Source organism: Sinocyclocheilus grahami, unplaced genomic scaffold, assembly GCF_001515645.1.
Source record: "Sinocyclocheilus grahami isolate Dianchi unplaced genomic scaffold, SAMN03320097.WGS_v1.1 scaffold497.1, whole genome shotgun sequence".
NCBI classification, from domain to species: domain Eukaryota; kingdom Metazoa; phylum Chordata; class Actinopteri; order Cypriniformes; family Cyprinidae; genus Sinocyclocheilus; species Sinocyclocheilus grahami.
The window spans coordinates 539218-557464 of NW_015505676.1; the positions used below are offsets into that span (position 1 = coordinate 539218).

At 35.4% G+C, this 18247-nt stretch overlaps 1 protein-coding gene across 1 annotated transcript in view; it reads left to right on the forward strand.

Moving 5' to 3' along the window:
- LOC107554323 (E3 ubiquitin-protein ligase listerin-like) overlaps positions 1-16427 on the forward strand; it is a 34419-nt gene extending 17992 nt beyond the window's left edge. Inside the window, exons 19-28 of the mRNA XM_016236812.1 lie at positions 2850-2994; positions 3263-3476; positions 5142-5379; positions 6810-6890; positions 7783-7969; positions 9143-9293; positions 13554-13774; positions 13864-14058; positions 15374-15541; positions 16049-16427. Of these exons, the coding sequence (XP_016092298.1) occupies positions 2850-2994; positions 3263-3476; positions 5142-5379; positions 6810-6890; positions 7783-7969; positions 9143-9293; positions 13554-13774; positions 13864-14058; positions 15374-15541; positions 16049-16111 (1663 nt within the window). The 3' untranslated portion in view covers positions 16112-16427. The remainder of the gene's footprint in view (positions 1-2849; positions 2995-3262; positions 3477-5141; positions 5380-6809; positions 6891-7782; positions 7970-9142; positions 9294-13553; positions 13775-13863; positions 14059-15373; positions 15542-16048) is intronic.
- The last annotated feature ends 1820 nt before the right edge of the window (positions 16428-18247 follow it).

The following is an 18247-nucleotide window of genomic DNA, read 5'->3' on the forward strand; positions in this document are numbered from 1 at the left end:
TATATACGTGTATATATGAAGAGTTTGGTTCCAAAACGCGATAAACACCATTTAAAAAAAAATTTGAGTTTCCGCCAAAATCAGTATTGTATCTGGTCGAAAAGTAAATTTTAAATTTTACACAAAATACGATATCCGCCGAGTTATACTGTCATGTTTTCTCCCTTTCTTTCCAAACCGCGACAAACGCCAGTCTCCCTTCTCTGCAGAATGCGATATATCTGCTCAACCAATCACAGCGCACCATTCCACACACTGTAGACAGTAATGGCGGCGCTTTGAATACACCTGGCATTCTAGTTTTCCTCATCTATTTTGTACTTTGTGATCAACAAACAAACTTAGGGCTGCACGATAAATCGCATGTGATTGTCATGCGCATCTCGTCAGTAAAGCCGGTTCTGTGATTAATAGTAAATCTCCATCACGTGCTTTCAGATGGAGTGGCATTTAATACACAGAGCATCACATACATCACTGCAATATCGCGTTCATAATCGCAGATGAGTCGCATTCGATTATGAATGCGATATTGCGTAGCTTGTCAGTGTAAGTGGTTTTTATTAATGCCATTAATGTTTTTGTTAATACAGCATATAGCACTATTCAACTAATGAATGTAACATGGCAAAGATGAATGCACTTTTGGAAGTTGAATGTTAAGGGAAATGTCATTTTGGAATTTCATGATGAAATTTTCTTTTATTGTTGTAATTAATTTATAGCATTAACAACAAGATGACCCATTGAATATATTTTGGGAGCGATGACTGATTGAATGTATTTTTAGTCCAGTCCCTGTATATAAGATTAGTATTGACCAAGTTCAGAGGCCATATGTGAAGTTCATTTGTGGATCAACTTACTATGTTGTGTATTTTCAAGTACACACACACACACACACACACACATATATATATATATATATATGTATAGAAATATAAAATAAAATATTTCCTATTCCCTCATTACTGTATTTTTCATATAAAACATGTAAAATATAAAATTAATAATAAGTTGTAATAAAAAATAATTGCTATAATAACAATGCTAAATGCATCAAGAATGTGATGCAACTTGAAATAATATGTAACAGTATATAAAAATTGTGCCCAAAATGCATTCATAACAAAAACATTCATGCAGAAAAACAGATTGTCAAAATATTTTTCCTATACCATCTATACTATATTTTTGGAATAAAACATTTAAAATATAAAATCAGTAAGTAATACAAAATAATTATAATAGCTAGAATAACAATGTTACATGTATCAAGAATGTAAACGTCAAGTAATACATAACAATATACAAACATATTAATGCAGAAAAAGAGGAAAATCACCAAAAACGGTTTTCATTTTCCTCTTTACAATGACATAAGAATAAAAATACAAAATATAAATTAATAAGTAATAATAGCTATCGTAACACAATTTAAAACTGAACAAGATTGTGAAGCATCTTTAAATGATGCCTAACAATATATAAACATTTTCTTAAAATTTCAAAATGTTTTAAAGCTGAAAAACAGAAAAATCAACAAAAAAAATTGTATTCCCTCTTTACTGTATCTTTTAAATATATATTTTAAGTTAATTAAAATTATATACAAATTTAATAAAATTGTTTAATTATATTTACAATTAATTATAATTATTAAATAAAATAAAATTGAATTAAAAAAGTTCTTTTTTTACTTTGTTTCAAGTTTCAATATGAAAAATAACTTTATTGATTCAATGGATTTATTTGAGAAAAAAAAGAAAAAAAACGTGTCATGGATTTATTGCATTTTAGGAAAAAATACAAAAACTTTATAATAAATCTTTAAAAATCTAAATCTGGATTAAATTTTTTTATGTTATTATAACCTAAAGATGCTATGTGAAAGTTTGAAACAGAAGATAGTGGTTTTCATCTTGCCACTTTCTTGGTAAAGTAAACACATTTTTACTCCAATTAATCAAAATGGATTTATAGCGTTTTGGAACCAAACTCTTCTCTCTCTCTCACACACACACACACACACACACACACACATATATATATATATATATATGTATAGAAATATAAAATAAAATATTTCCTATTCCCTCATTACTGTATTTTTCATATAAAACATGTAAAATATAAAATTAATAATAAGTTGTAATAAAAAATAATTGCTATAATAACAATGCTAAATGCATCAAGAATGTGATGCAACTTGAAATAATATGTAACAGTATATAAACATTTTGCCCAAAATGCATTCATAACAAAAACATTCATGCAGAAAAACAGATTGTCAAAATATTTTTCCTATACCATCTATACTGTATTTTTGGAATAAAACATTTAAAATATAAAATCAGTAAGTAATACAAAATAATTATAATAGCTAGAATAACAATGTTATATGTATCAAGAATGTAAACGTCAAGTAATACATAACAATATACAAACATATTAATGCAGAAAAAGAGGAAAATCACCAATAACGGTTTTCATTTTCCTCTTTACTATGACATAAGAATAAAAATACAAAATATAAATTAATAAGTAATAATAGCTATCGTAACACAATTTAAAACTGAACAAGATTGTGAAGCATCTTTAAATGATGCCTAACAATATATAAACATTTTCTTAAAATTTCAAAATGTTTTAAAGCTGAAAAACAGAAAAATCAACAAAAAAAATTGTATTCCCTCTTTACTGTATCTTTTAAATATATATTTTAAGTTAATTAAAATTATATACAAATTTAATAAAATTGTTTAATTATATTTACAATTAATTATAATTATTAAATAAAATAAAATTGAATTAAAAAAGTTCTTTTTTTACTTTGTGTCCATTTGCAGTGACCTTGGAAAAGTTTCTACCGCAGGACTCTTATTGGCAGTAGAAATGATGCGTTTCTTGTGCTGGATGGTGGATCATTCTCCTACAGTCTTGGGAAACACTCATTGGGATCTCCTGCTCTGCTCAATGCTGGCATGGCTTGAGGTGAGATGAGTTTGTATGCAGTAGACAGGCTCACAGCGACACTTTCCCCTGTCCTTTCCAGAAATTTCCACCTCAGTGCACAATCAAATCTGCATTTTGAATAGATCTCATTTTAACACAAGGTGTAAATGAGATCTGAGATGCTTTACACATATGGCTGATCTTATAAATAATCACACCTACTCTGAGAACCGTGCTGCATACTGACGACAATCTGAGCGAATGTCATTTTTAATCAGCGCAACGTGTAATTGTGTGTTTTTCACAGACTGCCAGTGAGAACAGCAGCATGTTCTTGAATCCTTTGGTGCAGCTGTTTGTGTGTGCAAACTGTGAGCTGATTGTAAGGCTGAGTGAGTTTTTCACATCGCCCCCTGCTGGTGTGCAGGAACAGCTTCCTCCAGAGCTGAACTCTGAGTGGAAGGAATTCTTTTTGGAGGGAATTCACAACCTTCTGCTCTCACTGCTTATTAAGATTCCTGGTGAGTCACCTTAACAAGAACCTTTAAAGGGATAGTTCACCCAAAAAGGAGAGTTTGATGTTTATCTGATTACCTCCAGGGCATCCAAGATGTAGGTGACTTTATTTCTTCAGTAGAACACAAATTAAGATTTTTAACTCAAACCGTTGTAGTCTGTCTGTCATTTAAGAGTAAAAAAAGCATACACAGACAAAACCAAATTAAACCCTGCTGCTCACAGAGATTTTTTGAAATCCCTTTTGTCAGATACATTGAGGTCTTAAGACACGAAACGCGCCGGATGTTGTGAACGCGCTCAGGACAGTTAAACATTGCGGTGGATCAGAGGTAAAAAATGATATAAATACTGTTCAGTTTCTTGCACAGACCGATCATTTTGTGTCTTAAGACCTCAATGTATCGTCACGAGCAGCAGGGTTTAATTTGGTTTTGTCTGTGTGTTTTTTTTACTCTCAAAGCCGTGGAGCCCATTGATTGCCATTATATGACTGACAGACTGCAACAGTTTGTGTTAAATATCTTTGTTTGTGTTCTACTGAAGAAACAAAGTCACCTACATCTTGGAAGCCCTGGGGGTAAGCAGATAAACATCACATTTTAATTTTTCATTAGTTCTTTTTATCCCTTTAATGATTTTTATTTTATTTTTTGATTTTATATCTACACTACTGTTCAAAAGTTTGCGGTCAGTTAATGGTTTTGAAAGACGTCTTTTATGCTCACCAAGGTTGCCATTATTTGATCAAAAATACAAGTAATATTGTGAAATATTACAATTTAAAAGAACTTTTCTATCTTAATATATTTTAAAATGTAATTTATTAATGGGATAGTAAAGCTGAATTTCCAGTCTTCAGAAATTCACATTAAAAAATATGGTTATAATGTTTTAGGTATTACAGGGTAGAGTATTGATGCCTCTATATTTTTTATAACTTTTAACAGTATGTTTTATTAAATGATATGATGTTAACATACCACTCTACCTGAACTACTGAAATCTGCATTTTACCTTAAAATGCACTGATAACCACCATAATACAGGTGGTAAAATAGAAAGCCAGACCTTTCCATAAAACATGGGCAATACTCAAATATAGATGGTGCACAGTGTCATTCACACAAAGACAAAATGCCCTACACAGCACTAAAATAATGCAATAAGCATGCTAAATAACAAAACACTTTAATGGAAGCAAAAATAAAAAGTAAAAAATTATTTATATAAAACGTAATTATACAGTTATACATAATGTCATGCAGTGGCTACTGGGAATGTTCTTTTACTGTTTTTAACCATAAATTGTATTGTATTCACAGTTTCTACAGTTGAACCACACACTTTTATTATATTATTATATTACATAGTAAAATTGCAAATAATATGATTAAACAATTAGTTCTTTTTAAAGTAGCATTTTACATTGCAAAAAAATTGCAAACATAATTAAAGCTCCATCACTACACAAAACAACCAAAAAAAATCTATATCTACAAACCATTCAAACTTAGTAATCATGTTTGCCCAATAGGCATTGTGACTCATCCCTAGTGTTAACCTAGAAATCATTTTATACTACTTGTATCATTTATACTTCTGATGTTTAATGGAAACATGATGTCTGGTGGTTAACAGACTACTGAAATGTCAAACTGTTGTCTCAGTGGACTTTACAGAGCCAGATGACCCTTTGTTCCCCCTGCCGGCATTGAGGGCAGTGGGGGAGGCTCTTACCTACATCCCTGTGGAGCTGCTCACACAGAATAAACTCCCTCCTCGGTTTGTAGCCGACCAGAGGAGCAGTCTGCCAGAGCCCCTCCAGACCCTGCTGAATACCCTCTCACCCCTGCTGCTCTTCAAAGCCCGGCCGTTACAGCTCGCAGTCTACCACATCCTACACAAGTACAGACTCTCTTGCTACAGACTCTCTTGCTTTAGTGAACTTTTACTTCACTCTAACTCCACACAGTAGACATTTAAATAGGTCATATAATGGACAACTTACTGAAGGAATAGTTGCCTAAAAAGGAAAATTTGCTGAAATTTTAGCATTACATCAATTGCTCACCAATGGATCCTCTGCACTAATCCACAAACCTCCAGTCCATCAATTAAGGAATTATGAAGTAAAAAGCTGTGTTTGTAGTAAATCCATCATTTTCTGGCCAAAGTAGCAGTCCATAATCTACAATAATGCTTCCTCCATTAAAAAAAAAAGAAAAAAAAAATTCCCTTGTTGTAATCTCACTTCAAAATCCACTGTTTTGGACTGTTTTTGCCTGTAAACGGTGCTTGATCTGTGCATATTTCTCTCCTAATTCAGACAAGATTACTTTTTCTCTGGAAAAACAATATGTATAGAGGACTTGTATTTTAGCCAGAAGCAAGGGTTTAAAGTTAAAAATTACTTACAAACATGCCGTTTTTCACTTCACAAAATGTTAATTGATGGACTGGAGTCATTAGGATTACTTATGGATTATTATGATGTTTTTGTCAGCTGTTTGCACTTTTTTTCTGACGGCACCCATTCAGTATAGAGAATCCAAATGGTGAGCAAGCGATGTAATTTAAAATTTCTCCAATCTGTTGAAGTTTGTTGAATTTGTTGAAATTTCTTCAAAAAGTTGAAGTTTTCAGCAAATTTTATTTTATGCGAGAACTTTTCCTAAACTTTTCCTTGCGTATGGTTACCATCAGTAACCATACGCAAATTAACATATGAACAAAGTTTTAAAGGTACAGTAGCAAAAACAATCTTTTTAATACTAAAGAGTCAGTGAAAGGGCAGAAAATGGTCATACTAAACTAAATTACAACTATTCATGGTGCAGGAAAACTTGTTTAACATTATAATTGGACTTGTGGGGGAAAATAAAATGCAAAGTGTAGAATGCCGCATTAAGAAGTCAGCATGTGTCTTACCACCTAGACATTATCTTTGTTTTCTACCTGTTCTGCAGCGTCTGCAGAAACTCTATAATGGAATTTCCTGTAAGTTGCTTTGGTAGGAAAGTATCTGTCTAGAACATAATTGTAAATGTAATTGAAATGAATACTCCAAGGGACGGCCGGTTTTTGCATAGCCTTAAGGTCATATTGTACGGAAGAAGTTTAATCCACAATGCGTTCTGCTTTGGGTTTAATTAAATATGCTTCATTGTGAGAACAAGCCTCTGGGAGAGAAACAGTTTTATATTCCACGGGGTTAGCTGAGATCTCCTCTGTACTGTTGCTGAAGTGTGATGTCCATTACAAGTCTATGAATGAGCTTCAGTGCTGACGTGGAATCGTCTCAGGAGAAATGTGAGTGATGTGTTCGTGTCTTACAGGGTGATGCCTTTGTTGCCAGAGAGTGACAGTGAGAGTGCCAGCGCTAAATCTGATGACGAAGATGGAGAAGAACCATGCTTGTAAGACACACAAAAGACACTCTTTCACACACACTGGCACTTAAAAGTCTTTGGACTTTAATGCTAAATAGATTCCATTTGGTAAGATTATTTTGATGTCTATCCATCCATCTTTGTTTGTGTTTGTATTGTTATATTTTTATTTATTTAATAATTGTATTATCTAAAATATAAAATAACTAAAGTAATGAAATAAACATGATCTAAATAACACAAAACACCCTGATATACATTGATGATAGCAAAAATAGGGGAAAAATGTATATACATTTATTTATATAATTTCTATATCATATATGATGTAACAGTGACCTTTCTGTTTTTACTGTCCTTTTACTGTTTTCATTCAGTTATTCATAGTTTTTCATATTTTCTTACTATTTATCTATTTTTTCATAATTTAATTATTGTATTTACTCTTATTTAACGGTTTTTGTTTAAATATCAATTTAAAATATGTTGTTATTTAAATATCTGTTTAATGTTTAATATTTAATATTTGTTATGTTGTTATTTTTTATTATTTAATAAAATAATGCCGCTTCACAAGACGTTAATGGACTGGCGTCATGTGGATTACTTTTTGATTATTGTTATGCTTTTATTACTTTGTTGTATGCTGTTTTATGCTTTTATCAGCTGTTTCTGATGGCACCCATTTAGCCTAGAGGATCCATTATTCAAATATTGTATTATTTACTCTTATTTAACTGTTTGTGTTATTTAAAATATCAATTTAAAATGTTATTATTTATAATATCTGTCTAATATATATTTGTTTTATTTATATTATTGTTTTTTAGATTATTTGATTATTTAAATTTTTGTTTTTTCTGGGGTCACCCACAAATTTTATGTTATCTAGATGACTTACTGTGTGCACTTCCTGTAGGTCTCCTCCAGCAGCATTGATGAGCATCCTTTCTGCCACAGAAGAGCTCTTGGAGAATATTCTAGGTGGCGTGCAAGTGGGTGAGTTTGCAGTGGTGCAACCCCTCAGTATGGAGCACTGCTTCATTCTGGGATATCTTCTGGCCTGGAAACTCCTCTTCACCTTCTTCAAGGCTTCTTCATCTCATGTAAGTAAAAAAACAGTCATAATGCGCTGGAAAGCTGTTAATCATTGTCTCATCTAGAGGTCGACCAATATGGGTTTTTCTCTGGCCGATGCTGATGCCGATATTTAGAAATCAGGGCAGCCGATGGCCGATATATGATGCAGATTTTTTGGCTGATGTGTTTGCCCGATTTTGTTTTTGTTTTTTCCCCTTCATCTCATAAAAGATATTTTAAGTAAATGTTTATTGCAGGGTACAAAATAGTACAAGGTATAATACATGGCTCAAAACTTAAAGGGATAGCTCACCCAAAAATTTAAATTCTGTCATTAATTACTCACCCTCATGTCGTTCTAAACCTGTAAGACCTCCGTTCATCTTCGGAACACAAATTAAGATATTTTTGATGAATTGTGAGAGCTCTCTGTCCCTCACATAGACAGCAATGTAATTACCATGATCAAGGTCCAGAAATGCCAAAAATCGGTTCACCTCTAGTAGGGCTGGGACAATAAATCGATTCATCGCAAATCGAGAAATGATTCTGCATCGATTCTGAGATTTTCCGAAGGCATCGCGATTCTCTCTTGAATCGATTCTGAGCTTAGTTTTTAACAGCAGATGGCACTGCGTGCTTTAGAAATAACCGTATTCTGCTTGCTTCCAGTTCCTTACACACTTTAACCTAAAATAATCATTCATAAAGTTCGAAAAGGATGAAGCGAATTACAAGGATGTTCACAGTGGGCTGTGTTTACATTAATCTCGCATCATAAAAGCATAAAAGCCGATGTACAAGTGCATTTAAACACTTCCATTACTCAGCCGAACGCACAAGCGCTCTTCTTCGTGAGCATTTGAGTGTGCGGTTAAAAACTAGCCTAGAGTGCCATCTGCTGTTAAAAACTAAGCTCAGAATCCACGAATCGCGATGCATCGATTTATTGTCCCAGCCCTAACCTCTAGTCTCATCTTTTTTGATAGACTTGTAACAGAGACATTCTAGAAGTTAAATGATCTGTCAGATGTGTTAGTCTCATTGTGACAGAAATATTGAGTGATAATGTCACAGCTTTCATCTCCACAGCTCTTTATGATTTTGAGTGAACGTAAAAAAGGCCACAGTACTTATTTGCAATGCAAGCAACATGACATTTCTTTTACGTTGCGAAAACGTCTGTTTTTGTTTTTCAGCTGCGAGCTCAGTACGCTTTGCACTTGAAAAAGACTCGTTCTCTTCATAAACTCCTGCTCCACCTGTTCCGTCTGATGCCAGAGAACCCATCAGTGCCTGGACAACCAGCAGAACCCTCGAGCAAAGAACCCAAAATCTTCTTCACTGAGAGTTTGTATCTCGCCCCCCGGAGTATGTTGCAGATCATTTAGAACTGTGATTCTCACCACAGGATTGAACACACTACAAAAACGACTTATTGAAAATAAACATCTTGCTAAAATCAGGCATTAAAATGAACATTTCATTAACATTTCAGATATTTCAGAAAATTTTAACATACAATTAACATTATTACAAACTGCATAGACCCAACAATATGCAATATTATTAATAATTTTTACTAAAACTTTTTTTTGTAGTTTGTTTAGATGTTTTTTTTTTTTATATTTCCATTTTTAAAGTTTTAGCAATTTTTTTGTGCTTTTGTCATCTTTTTTATATTTCTGTTTTGCTATAATAATAATAATTAAAGGGGTCATATGATGCGATTTCAAGTTTTCCTTTCTCTTTGGAATGTTACAAGCTGATTGTGCATAGATAAGATCCCTGAAGTTGCAAAGACTAAAGTCTCAAAACCAAAGAGATATTCTTTATCAAAGTTAAGACTCTGCCACGCCCCCCTAAAACGGCTCGTTCTAACACGCCCCCACATATCTACCTCACTATGTGGAAATATTAGCATAATGCCGCCCAAATGTTCACGCAAAGAAAGAAGGCGTGGTTTCAGTAACCGCAGTTAGTGTTGAAGCAGCATGTCAGGGAGACGCTGCGTGTTTCTAGGCGAAAGCAAAAGCACTTTATTTGGCCTTCCAGAAGTAGATGCATTTAGGAATCTTTAAGATGACTTACAACAGAACAGCAATGCATTTTATGAACGACCGTTTCGTGAACCTAGGAGAGGAGGTAATTCTGACTTTGCTATGACAATCTGATGCTTCTGAATCAGCTACTGTTTTGTTAAAAAACATACCTAATTTAAATTAGGCTTAGCTACTGTTTTGTTATTAGTTTAAGTATTTGCTATGGACTGTTCAAATGCGTAAGTTTTGCGCATCGTGTGTGTGTGTGCGCACGCTCGCGCGTGTGTGTGAGAGAAAGAGAGACAGCATCACATCACAGTGGAGTCAGCTGTCTTAACCGTGGCTTGTGTACTGCAAACACATACCAGCTTCATCACTGTGTCTGTCACGAGACTCTGTTCCCCTTTCGGGCTCTGTCTTTACATTTATTTTGAAAGATGAAGCTCGCGATTATAGTAAGGGGCGTTACATTTCCGACGAGTACTTGCAGTGTTCGGCCAATCACAATGCACTGGGTCAGCTGGCCAATCAGAGCAGACTGCGCTTGTCGGAAGGAGGGACTTTGTAGAAAACGAAGCGTTTGAGAGAGGCGGGGCATAGAGGACCTACAATAATGTACAGTATTTGAAAAAGAATGTGTTTTTTGAACATTAAAGCATGTCAACATATTCTGTTACACCAAATACACAAAATAATGATCTTTAAAAAAAGCATCATATGACCCCTTTAAAGCACAAGTGCAGGTTATAAAACATGCATCCTCACATGGTGCCAGAAATAAGCTTTTAAAATAACCATCATATGATGTTGTGTGACCAAGAATAAACTTTTAATCGGTTTTCTCAAAGTCACCTCCTCTTTATTAACCATTTGATTGCTTTACATGCATGACGTGCTTGTGAAACAATGGGCTTGTTTGCCTTAGGCAGCATTGTGCAATAGAGGGTTAAATATGCTTCTATATTTGAAATGAATTTGGCTCACATGCATCCTCAGCATCGCTCTGGCAGCAGGATCATGCCTCTTCTCTTAGATTTCCTGGAGTCATCTATCTTCTGCCACATTAAAGATGTATGGCTTACATGGATGTGCTGTCGGGGGACAGAAACAAACATTATTCATCGAGAGAAAAAAGGAAGACTGTGAGCACAGGAAATCAAGCGCTGCGAGCGAGGTTCATTCAGAGCAAACAGGAAACGCATCACAGCAGTGTGTGATTTTCTCTTAATCAGGGGCTTTTAGAGGCTCTTCCAGGCTCTCTGCCATCTTCCGGTGTCTCTGACTACAGCTCTGCTGGAGACACGCTGATCTCTAGGAATTCACAGATTTGCATTTGTTAGAGGTTTAACGCACGCAGCTGATGCAGAATCTCGCTCGGCCCACGCAGTAAGATGAATTACCTGATCCTCACATCTCGTGCTGACATCAGCATACAGTTTAGAGAGCGACACGTATCTAGATCAAACACAGACACGAAACGCTATCCATTTCATGGTGGGATTTGTTGGGGTTGAGGAATTCGGCTGCCGATGTGATTAGTTGAACTCGGCGGTGGGCCTAATTCATTACGTGTAACCAATTACTGAGGCGCTTTAAGTGAAACAGAGGCGAATGCAACACGAGAGCGGATGGTGATCAATCAGTGGATTCGCTCGTGTCACACGAAAGCACAGGCCTAAATCTGATATGTCTCCATGTTATTGTGTTCTGAACCATTCAGACATTTACAGTGTGATTATTCTCTGAAGAGACACATGAAAGCTGATGGCATCAGAATACATCAACCTCGGATGTGTATATACAGGTCCATGCATCAATAACTCTAGAACTGCATATATATATATATATATATATATATGTGTGTGTGTGTGTGTGTGTGCGTGTGTGTGTATATATTATTATTTCATGAGATTTCTCTCTCATTTTAAATTATTATTCTCCAATGAAAGGTTCGATTTTTGTATATGTTTAAAATAAAAGATCAAAAGGATTAATGATACAGATTTATTTTCTTAGCTTTCTTTGATCATATTTACCAAGGGTATGAATAAGCTTGAGCACAAATGTATATATATATATATATATATTATACAGTACATATCAATTTAAATATTATAAATAATATTATTATCGTAAGCTTAAAAACATTATTTTTGAAGCAATGGGAAAAAAAAATTTTTTTAATACATTTTAGCATGAGGAAAAAAAAAGACATGACCTTAAAATTATTAAACTAAATTATTAAATAAAACTCAATATAGATATGTATGGTGTTTGAGATTGCATATCGTAGTTTCTCAGTCTCTAATCTGCAGCTGGCAATGTTTATTTTCCGGGGCAGTGAAGGAGACAAAAAAATATAGATGAGCAAATAATTGACAGCACAAAGCCAAAAAAAGGCAAAATGACGAGCCTCTCAATGGCTGCATGTGTGCGTGATGCACTGACTCGTGGCAGAATGACTTGAATAGTTAGTGCACCTGCTCCAGGAAAGCCCAGAGCTTTCTGAGCTAGCTGAAGCTCAGTGACCCCCAATCATATCATTGTAAAGCCCTGCAATACCAAGAGATGAGCAAAGAAAGCAAGCCCCTCCCTCAGCTGATCCAGAGCTTCAGTCCTGATGCTTCACTAACATCTACTGCTGCTCTGAATCACAGCATCAGAATCAGTCAGATTACTGCACAGATCAAACAGAACTACATCACTCACTGGCAAACCCAAACACAACAGCAGAGTAAAGTGCAATGCTATCTGGCCCTAAAGAGAGAGTACAGTACGGCAGAGTATCTGTACACAGTGTCAGATAAGAAACTGAGAAGCACGTTGACCAGATACAGACTCAGCGGACACAAGCTGATGATAGAGACGGGCAGACACAGAAAAACATGGCTGCCACCGGAGCAGAGACTGTGATCTGAATCAGATGGAAACAGAGCTGTGATGTCACATCACAGTGGAGGCAGCTGTCTTAACCGTGGCTTGTGTACTGCAAACACATACCAGCTTCATCACTGTGTCTGTCACACGACTCTGTTCCCCTTTTGGGCTCTGTCTTTACATTTATTTTGAAAGAAAGGGGCGTTATATTTCCGACGAGTGCTTGCGGTGTTCGGCCAATCACAATTCACTGGGTCAGCTGGCCAATCAGAGCAGACTGCGCTTGTCGGAAGGAGGGACTTTGTAGAAAACGAAGCGTTTAAGAGAGGCGGGGCATAGAGGACCTACAATAATGTACAGTATTTGAATGTTTTTTTGAACATTAAAGCATGTCAACATATTCTGTTACACCAAATACACAAAATAATGATCTTTAAAAAAAAATTTACTTTTAAGTTTTTTTTTATTTTAAGTATTTATTTTATTTCAGCTTAATTGCTTAAAATGTAATAGTTTTAATATAAAATGTAATAGTTTAATAGTTAACCGTTAGTATTACCAACACTACCTGCTACCCGTGACCTGATCAGAACAGATCTTTGGCCCATCAGTTGACAACCAATGATTTGTAACATTTATGTATTTCTCTCTTATCTGAGGTCATCTCATTAGGTGTGTGTGTGTTTTCTAGAAACTGATGGTCTGCAGTTTGAGCTTCCCCATCTGGCCTGCTCGGTGTACTATGGTGCGTTGAAGGACTTGCCTGCAATGGTGCGTCTGTGGTGGAACAGCCAAGAGAAACGTGTCTTCAGCATGGTGGATAAATTCACCAGCAAGTATGTCAGCGGCGTTTTGTCTGCGCAGGAGATCGCATCTGTACAGTCCAGCACCCAGACTTTTGAGAACATGATGGTGAGCCGTGGTGGAAAGTTTAAGTGAAAGAAAGTGCTCTGTGCTTATGTGGTTTGATGAACTGTAATGGGATGTTTTTTTTTTCCCAGGTGAAAGCACGGTCTGCCACGCGGGAGGTGATCGCGACTTATTCAGTCGACGATATCTTCATAGAGCTGGTGATTCAGCTGCCTCAGAATTATCCGCTCGGCTCCATCTCAGTGGAGAGTGGGCGGAGAGTGGGCGTGGCTGTTCAGCAGTGGCGCAATTGGATGCTTCAGCTCAGCACGTACCTCACACACCAGGTGTGTAGAACAGGAAGTAGAAATGTTCTCAGTCTAAACTTTTTTTTTAGATAAATGCAGTAACATTTATTTTAAGAAAAAAAAATTTAAGTTAGGAAAAAAACTATACACTACTGTTCAAAGGTTTGTGGTCGGTAAGCTTGAAAGTCTCTTAAGAAATTAAAATAACTTCTCTATTTCAATATATTTTAAAATTTATTCCTGTGATGTTAAAACCGAATTTTCATCATCATTACCCCAGTCTTCAGTGTCACATGAGCCTTCAGTATGCTAATTTGCTGCTCGAGAAACATTTCTTATTATCATTGTTGAAAACAGTTGTTCTGCTTCATATTTTTGTTGATAGTGTGATATATGTTTTTTTAGGATTCTTTAATGCATAAGAACTACAAAAGAACAGCATTTAAAAAAAAAAAAAAGAATGTAATGTAATAATTAATTAATGTAGTTTTAATTTTCATCCTTGCTGAAAAAAGTTTTACATTCTTTAAAAAAGTCTTACTGAACATTTAAGCAATTTAGATATACAGTGGTGTGAAAAGGTTTTTGCCCCCTTCCTGTTTTTTTTTTTTTGCATATTTGTCACACTTAAAAGATTCAGATCATCAAACAGATTTTAACATTACACAAAGATAATGCAAGTAAATGCAAAACCTTTTCACACCACTGTATATATTTTTTCTAAATATTTTTACTCCTTGCAAAATTATATTTTCAGTTTCCTAATTTTAAAACTTGTTTTTGTAAGTCTTTAAACTGCCTTTAAAACACGTAATACAAGGCATACCACAAGCTGTTACAGAGAAACTAAATATAAAGTATTTGGTCACTTAAGCCACATATAAAAATTCATTTTACTGTATTAGATAAAAAAAATATCAAACCAAGTGGCATCTGGAAACAAATGATGCAATAGCTTTTGTCAGAACTAACTTCTTTTTTTGGGTCATTGTTGCTTTAACCAAAGTCCCAAAGTCATTTTTAGTGGATTTAGAATAATAATAGTGGAATTGGGGTAATTTGAGATATGAAATGTTTTACTTGAAATCTGATCTCTGTTGTTAAAAATTGCTACTGCGTTCCTCGGGTTGATTTAAAAAAAAAATCAAATGCAGTGATATTCATACTTTTTTTTTCTTTTTAGATTTGAACACTTTTTGGGACTGATGTTAATGTTGTCTCATCTGTTTATGTTGGAGTTGGACCAGTTGGACTGGTTTATTAAAGTAATAGTTAAATGCTCTGTGTGATTTTCTTTTTTTTTTATATGAATAACAAAAAATAGCCGGACTAATTTAGATGATATGTTTGGTAGAATGGCAGTATTCTGGAAGGTCTGTCGCTGTGGAAGAACAATGTTGACAAGCGTTTTGAGGGGGTGGAGGACTGTATGATCTGCTTCTCTGTCATTCACGGATCCAATTACTCGCTGCCAAAGAAAGCCTGCCGTACTTGCAAAAAGAAGTTCCACTCTGCCTGTCTGGTGAGTGCCACATACTCAATCTTTTGCACTTCCATCATAGTTATTTTTAGATGAAGGGTTTTTGAGAGTAGTAAGTGTAGTTTTGAGCTTTTATGTTATTTTACAAATTTACATCACTATCTGTAATATCTGCAATTTAAAGTTAATATGGCACCCATTTTACTTCTGTAATCTGAAGTATTTGTGTGAAACAGGATATTCAATGGTATTCAGAAAGTGAATAAGCTCAATTTTGATTTCATGTTGAGTTTTAATGTTTTTTTATTGATAGTATGACTGGATCCCTTTCAAATCATAGGTTTAAAATCCTATAGAAGGTTTCATTTCGGAAAAAATTAAATTGAAAATTGTATCATTTCCCATCCGCAGTGAAGTTCTCAATCTGTCACCATTTATTACTCCAATTCTGCAGATATTTCAGAATCAGCAAAATGTGCAACCTTGAATGATCTCGAACGCTTCTCGTTCCTCACTGACCGCTTGTTTCCATTTCTTTTCATTCCACAGTATAAATGGTTCACATCTAGCAACAAATCCACATGTCCTCTGTGCCGAGAGACTTTCTTCTAAGCTCTGTCTCCATGGACACAAATAATAGGTGAATGACGTCCTCGGCAAACAGCTGACTCAGAAAAAATGTTCTGTTAGTTTGTTTGTACATACGATTTTTGCAGTGCTGCAAATTACCGTGGCCTTTTAGTTTCTGACTCTGAAGATGCACCCAACAACACTTGTCACAAACAACGAAATGAACAAACAGTAGGAATTCCAGAAAACAAAGTACCCAGACTTTAATGTGGCAAGATGGTTTATCACACATCAGGTTACATAAATTTCCCATTCACAAATAAATCTAACTGTTTATAGTTTCTACTGATATGGAAAAGAATGTATTTTGCTCTGATAAATGTGGGACCGTATGGATGACCTGTATAGAAATAATGGACCGAGTTTTGGCTTTTAATCTCAGTTTGATGATCCTATTTTGTATAATGGCACACAATGCTGTATGCAGCAGAAATATCTGTTTGCCTTGATCTTTAGTTGTCATGGGTTATGTAATATGACACAATCTGTGGTCCTGAAATACAGATGTTTGTCATACTTTCAACCTCACTGTTTATCATACGTCATTTTACGTAATCTGCTTCTGTCAATCAGATTGACAGTGTGTCACTATCTGTGCCTTTGTGTCTGTTCCTCAGAGTCACAGTAGCTTATCTATTGAAGCTGCAAGGTAAGCTGCAGTTTGTATTTACGCAGGGAAGTCATGCATTGAAGAATAATTTCAGAGGCAAAAAAGGTTGGTGATCAAAGCACATCTAAATCCATCTGTTGCTTGGCTATTAATATTTAATAGATGTTCACATTTAAGAGCCACATGTATTGCATGATGCCGAACACTACCTGAAACAAATATGAACAAAACCATGTGTCTCCTCTAGCCATGTTTAAATTTTAAACTTGTTCATGTTATTGAAGCTTATGTAAGTAGTGAGACAGGAAAAGCCTTTGATCTTCAGTCCCATATGGCTGTGGGTTTCCCCTACACAACCAGTGTGACCAAATGGTTTACACATTGTTGTCAAACTACCTCATGACTACAGAGCTGATTTTATTAGCAGAAACATGCTTAATACACATTACAATGTAATTACACTGTTATTACATTGTAATAACAGTATAATTGAGAAAATATTCAGAAAAACACTAGCACATCATGTATATGTGTGTGCATATTATATCTATGTGCATAATAATAACAACAAGTATTTGCATTTATTTCTCAAATGCAAAGCCTGCACTCGCGCCTATCAGTCATCCTCATTCTGTATTGTTGTCTGTATCTGTTGCCCTATATGGCGTGACTGAGGCTTATCTCCTGAGAGAGGATGGAGCAGAGGTCCCCCAAAACCAGAAAGAAAAGATCATTTTCTGTTGCATGCAGAGGAGGCTAATGCTTCTGGGTGACGAGAGGACGGATTTAGAGCTCTTGGGGAGATTTAGCCGCCTTATCTATGATAAAAATCAATAGCGGTAAAGACTACAATGAGCACCGGGGAGACGGGATTGTTGGAAGGCTCAGGATATGTTACGCGAGGAAACGCATATGTTTTAGTCGCTTTCCCGTGCTAATAGGACTGCTGTAATAGTTATCGACGTGTCAGAGAGGGGAAAAGGAAAGAATGAGAGGAAGAAGAGAAAAGGTCAACATTCTAGATTTCACAGGGAAAGTTTTGCAGAGTTCACACGTATAATGAGCACTGTCACAACAACTTCCGCTGATTTCCTCTCGCAAAAGCCTTTTATCGGATTTATTATGCCCAGGATGCCAATAGCAATTTCAGTGTTACTGTAAAATGCTAACCCCGTAGCTCCTATTTCTTGGAAGCATGACCAATTAGACGGTGGCTGCTGGCGCCAAAATGGCAGTAGTTCTCAGGTCTCAGGTCTGTCTCGTTGGCGTTTGAGTCATTTATTGTTGTAATGGAGGTTTTGTTTTCATTACACGCTTGTTTGGAAGTCATTAGGTAATTAAACATGACACATGTATTCACTGGAGTGCTCTGAGCCGATGCGGTGTTTTACAACCTTGATACCTTAAAAACTGGCCCTTCATTGTTCATAAGCTTCAAGTATTGAACTCACGGCTGATATTTCCACAAGGCAGCTACGGATTTATGTGAACCACTAGGTGGCAGCATT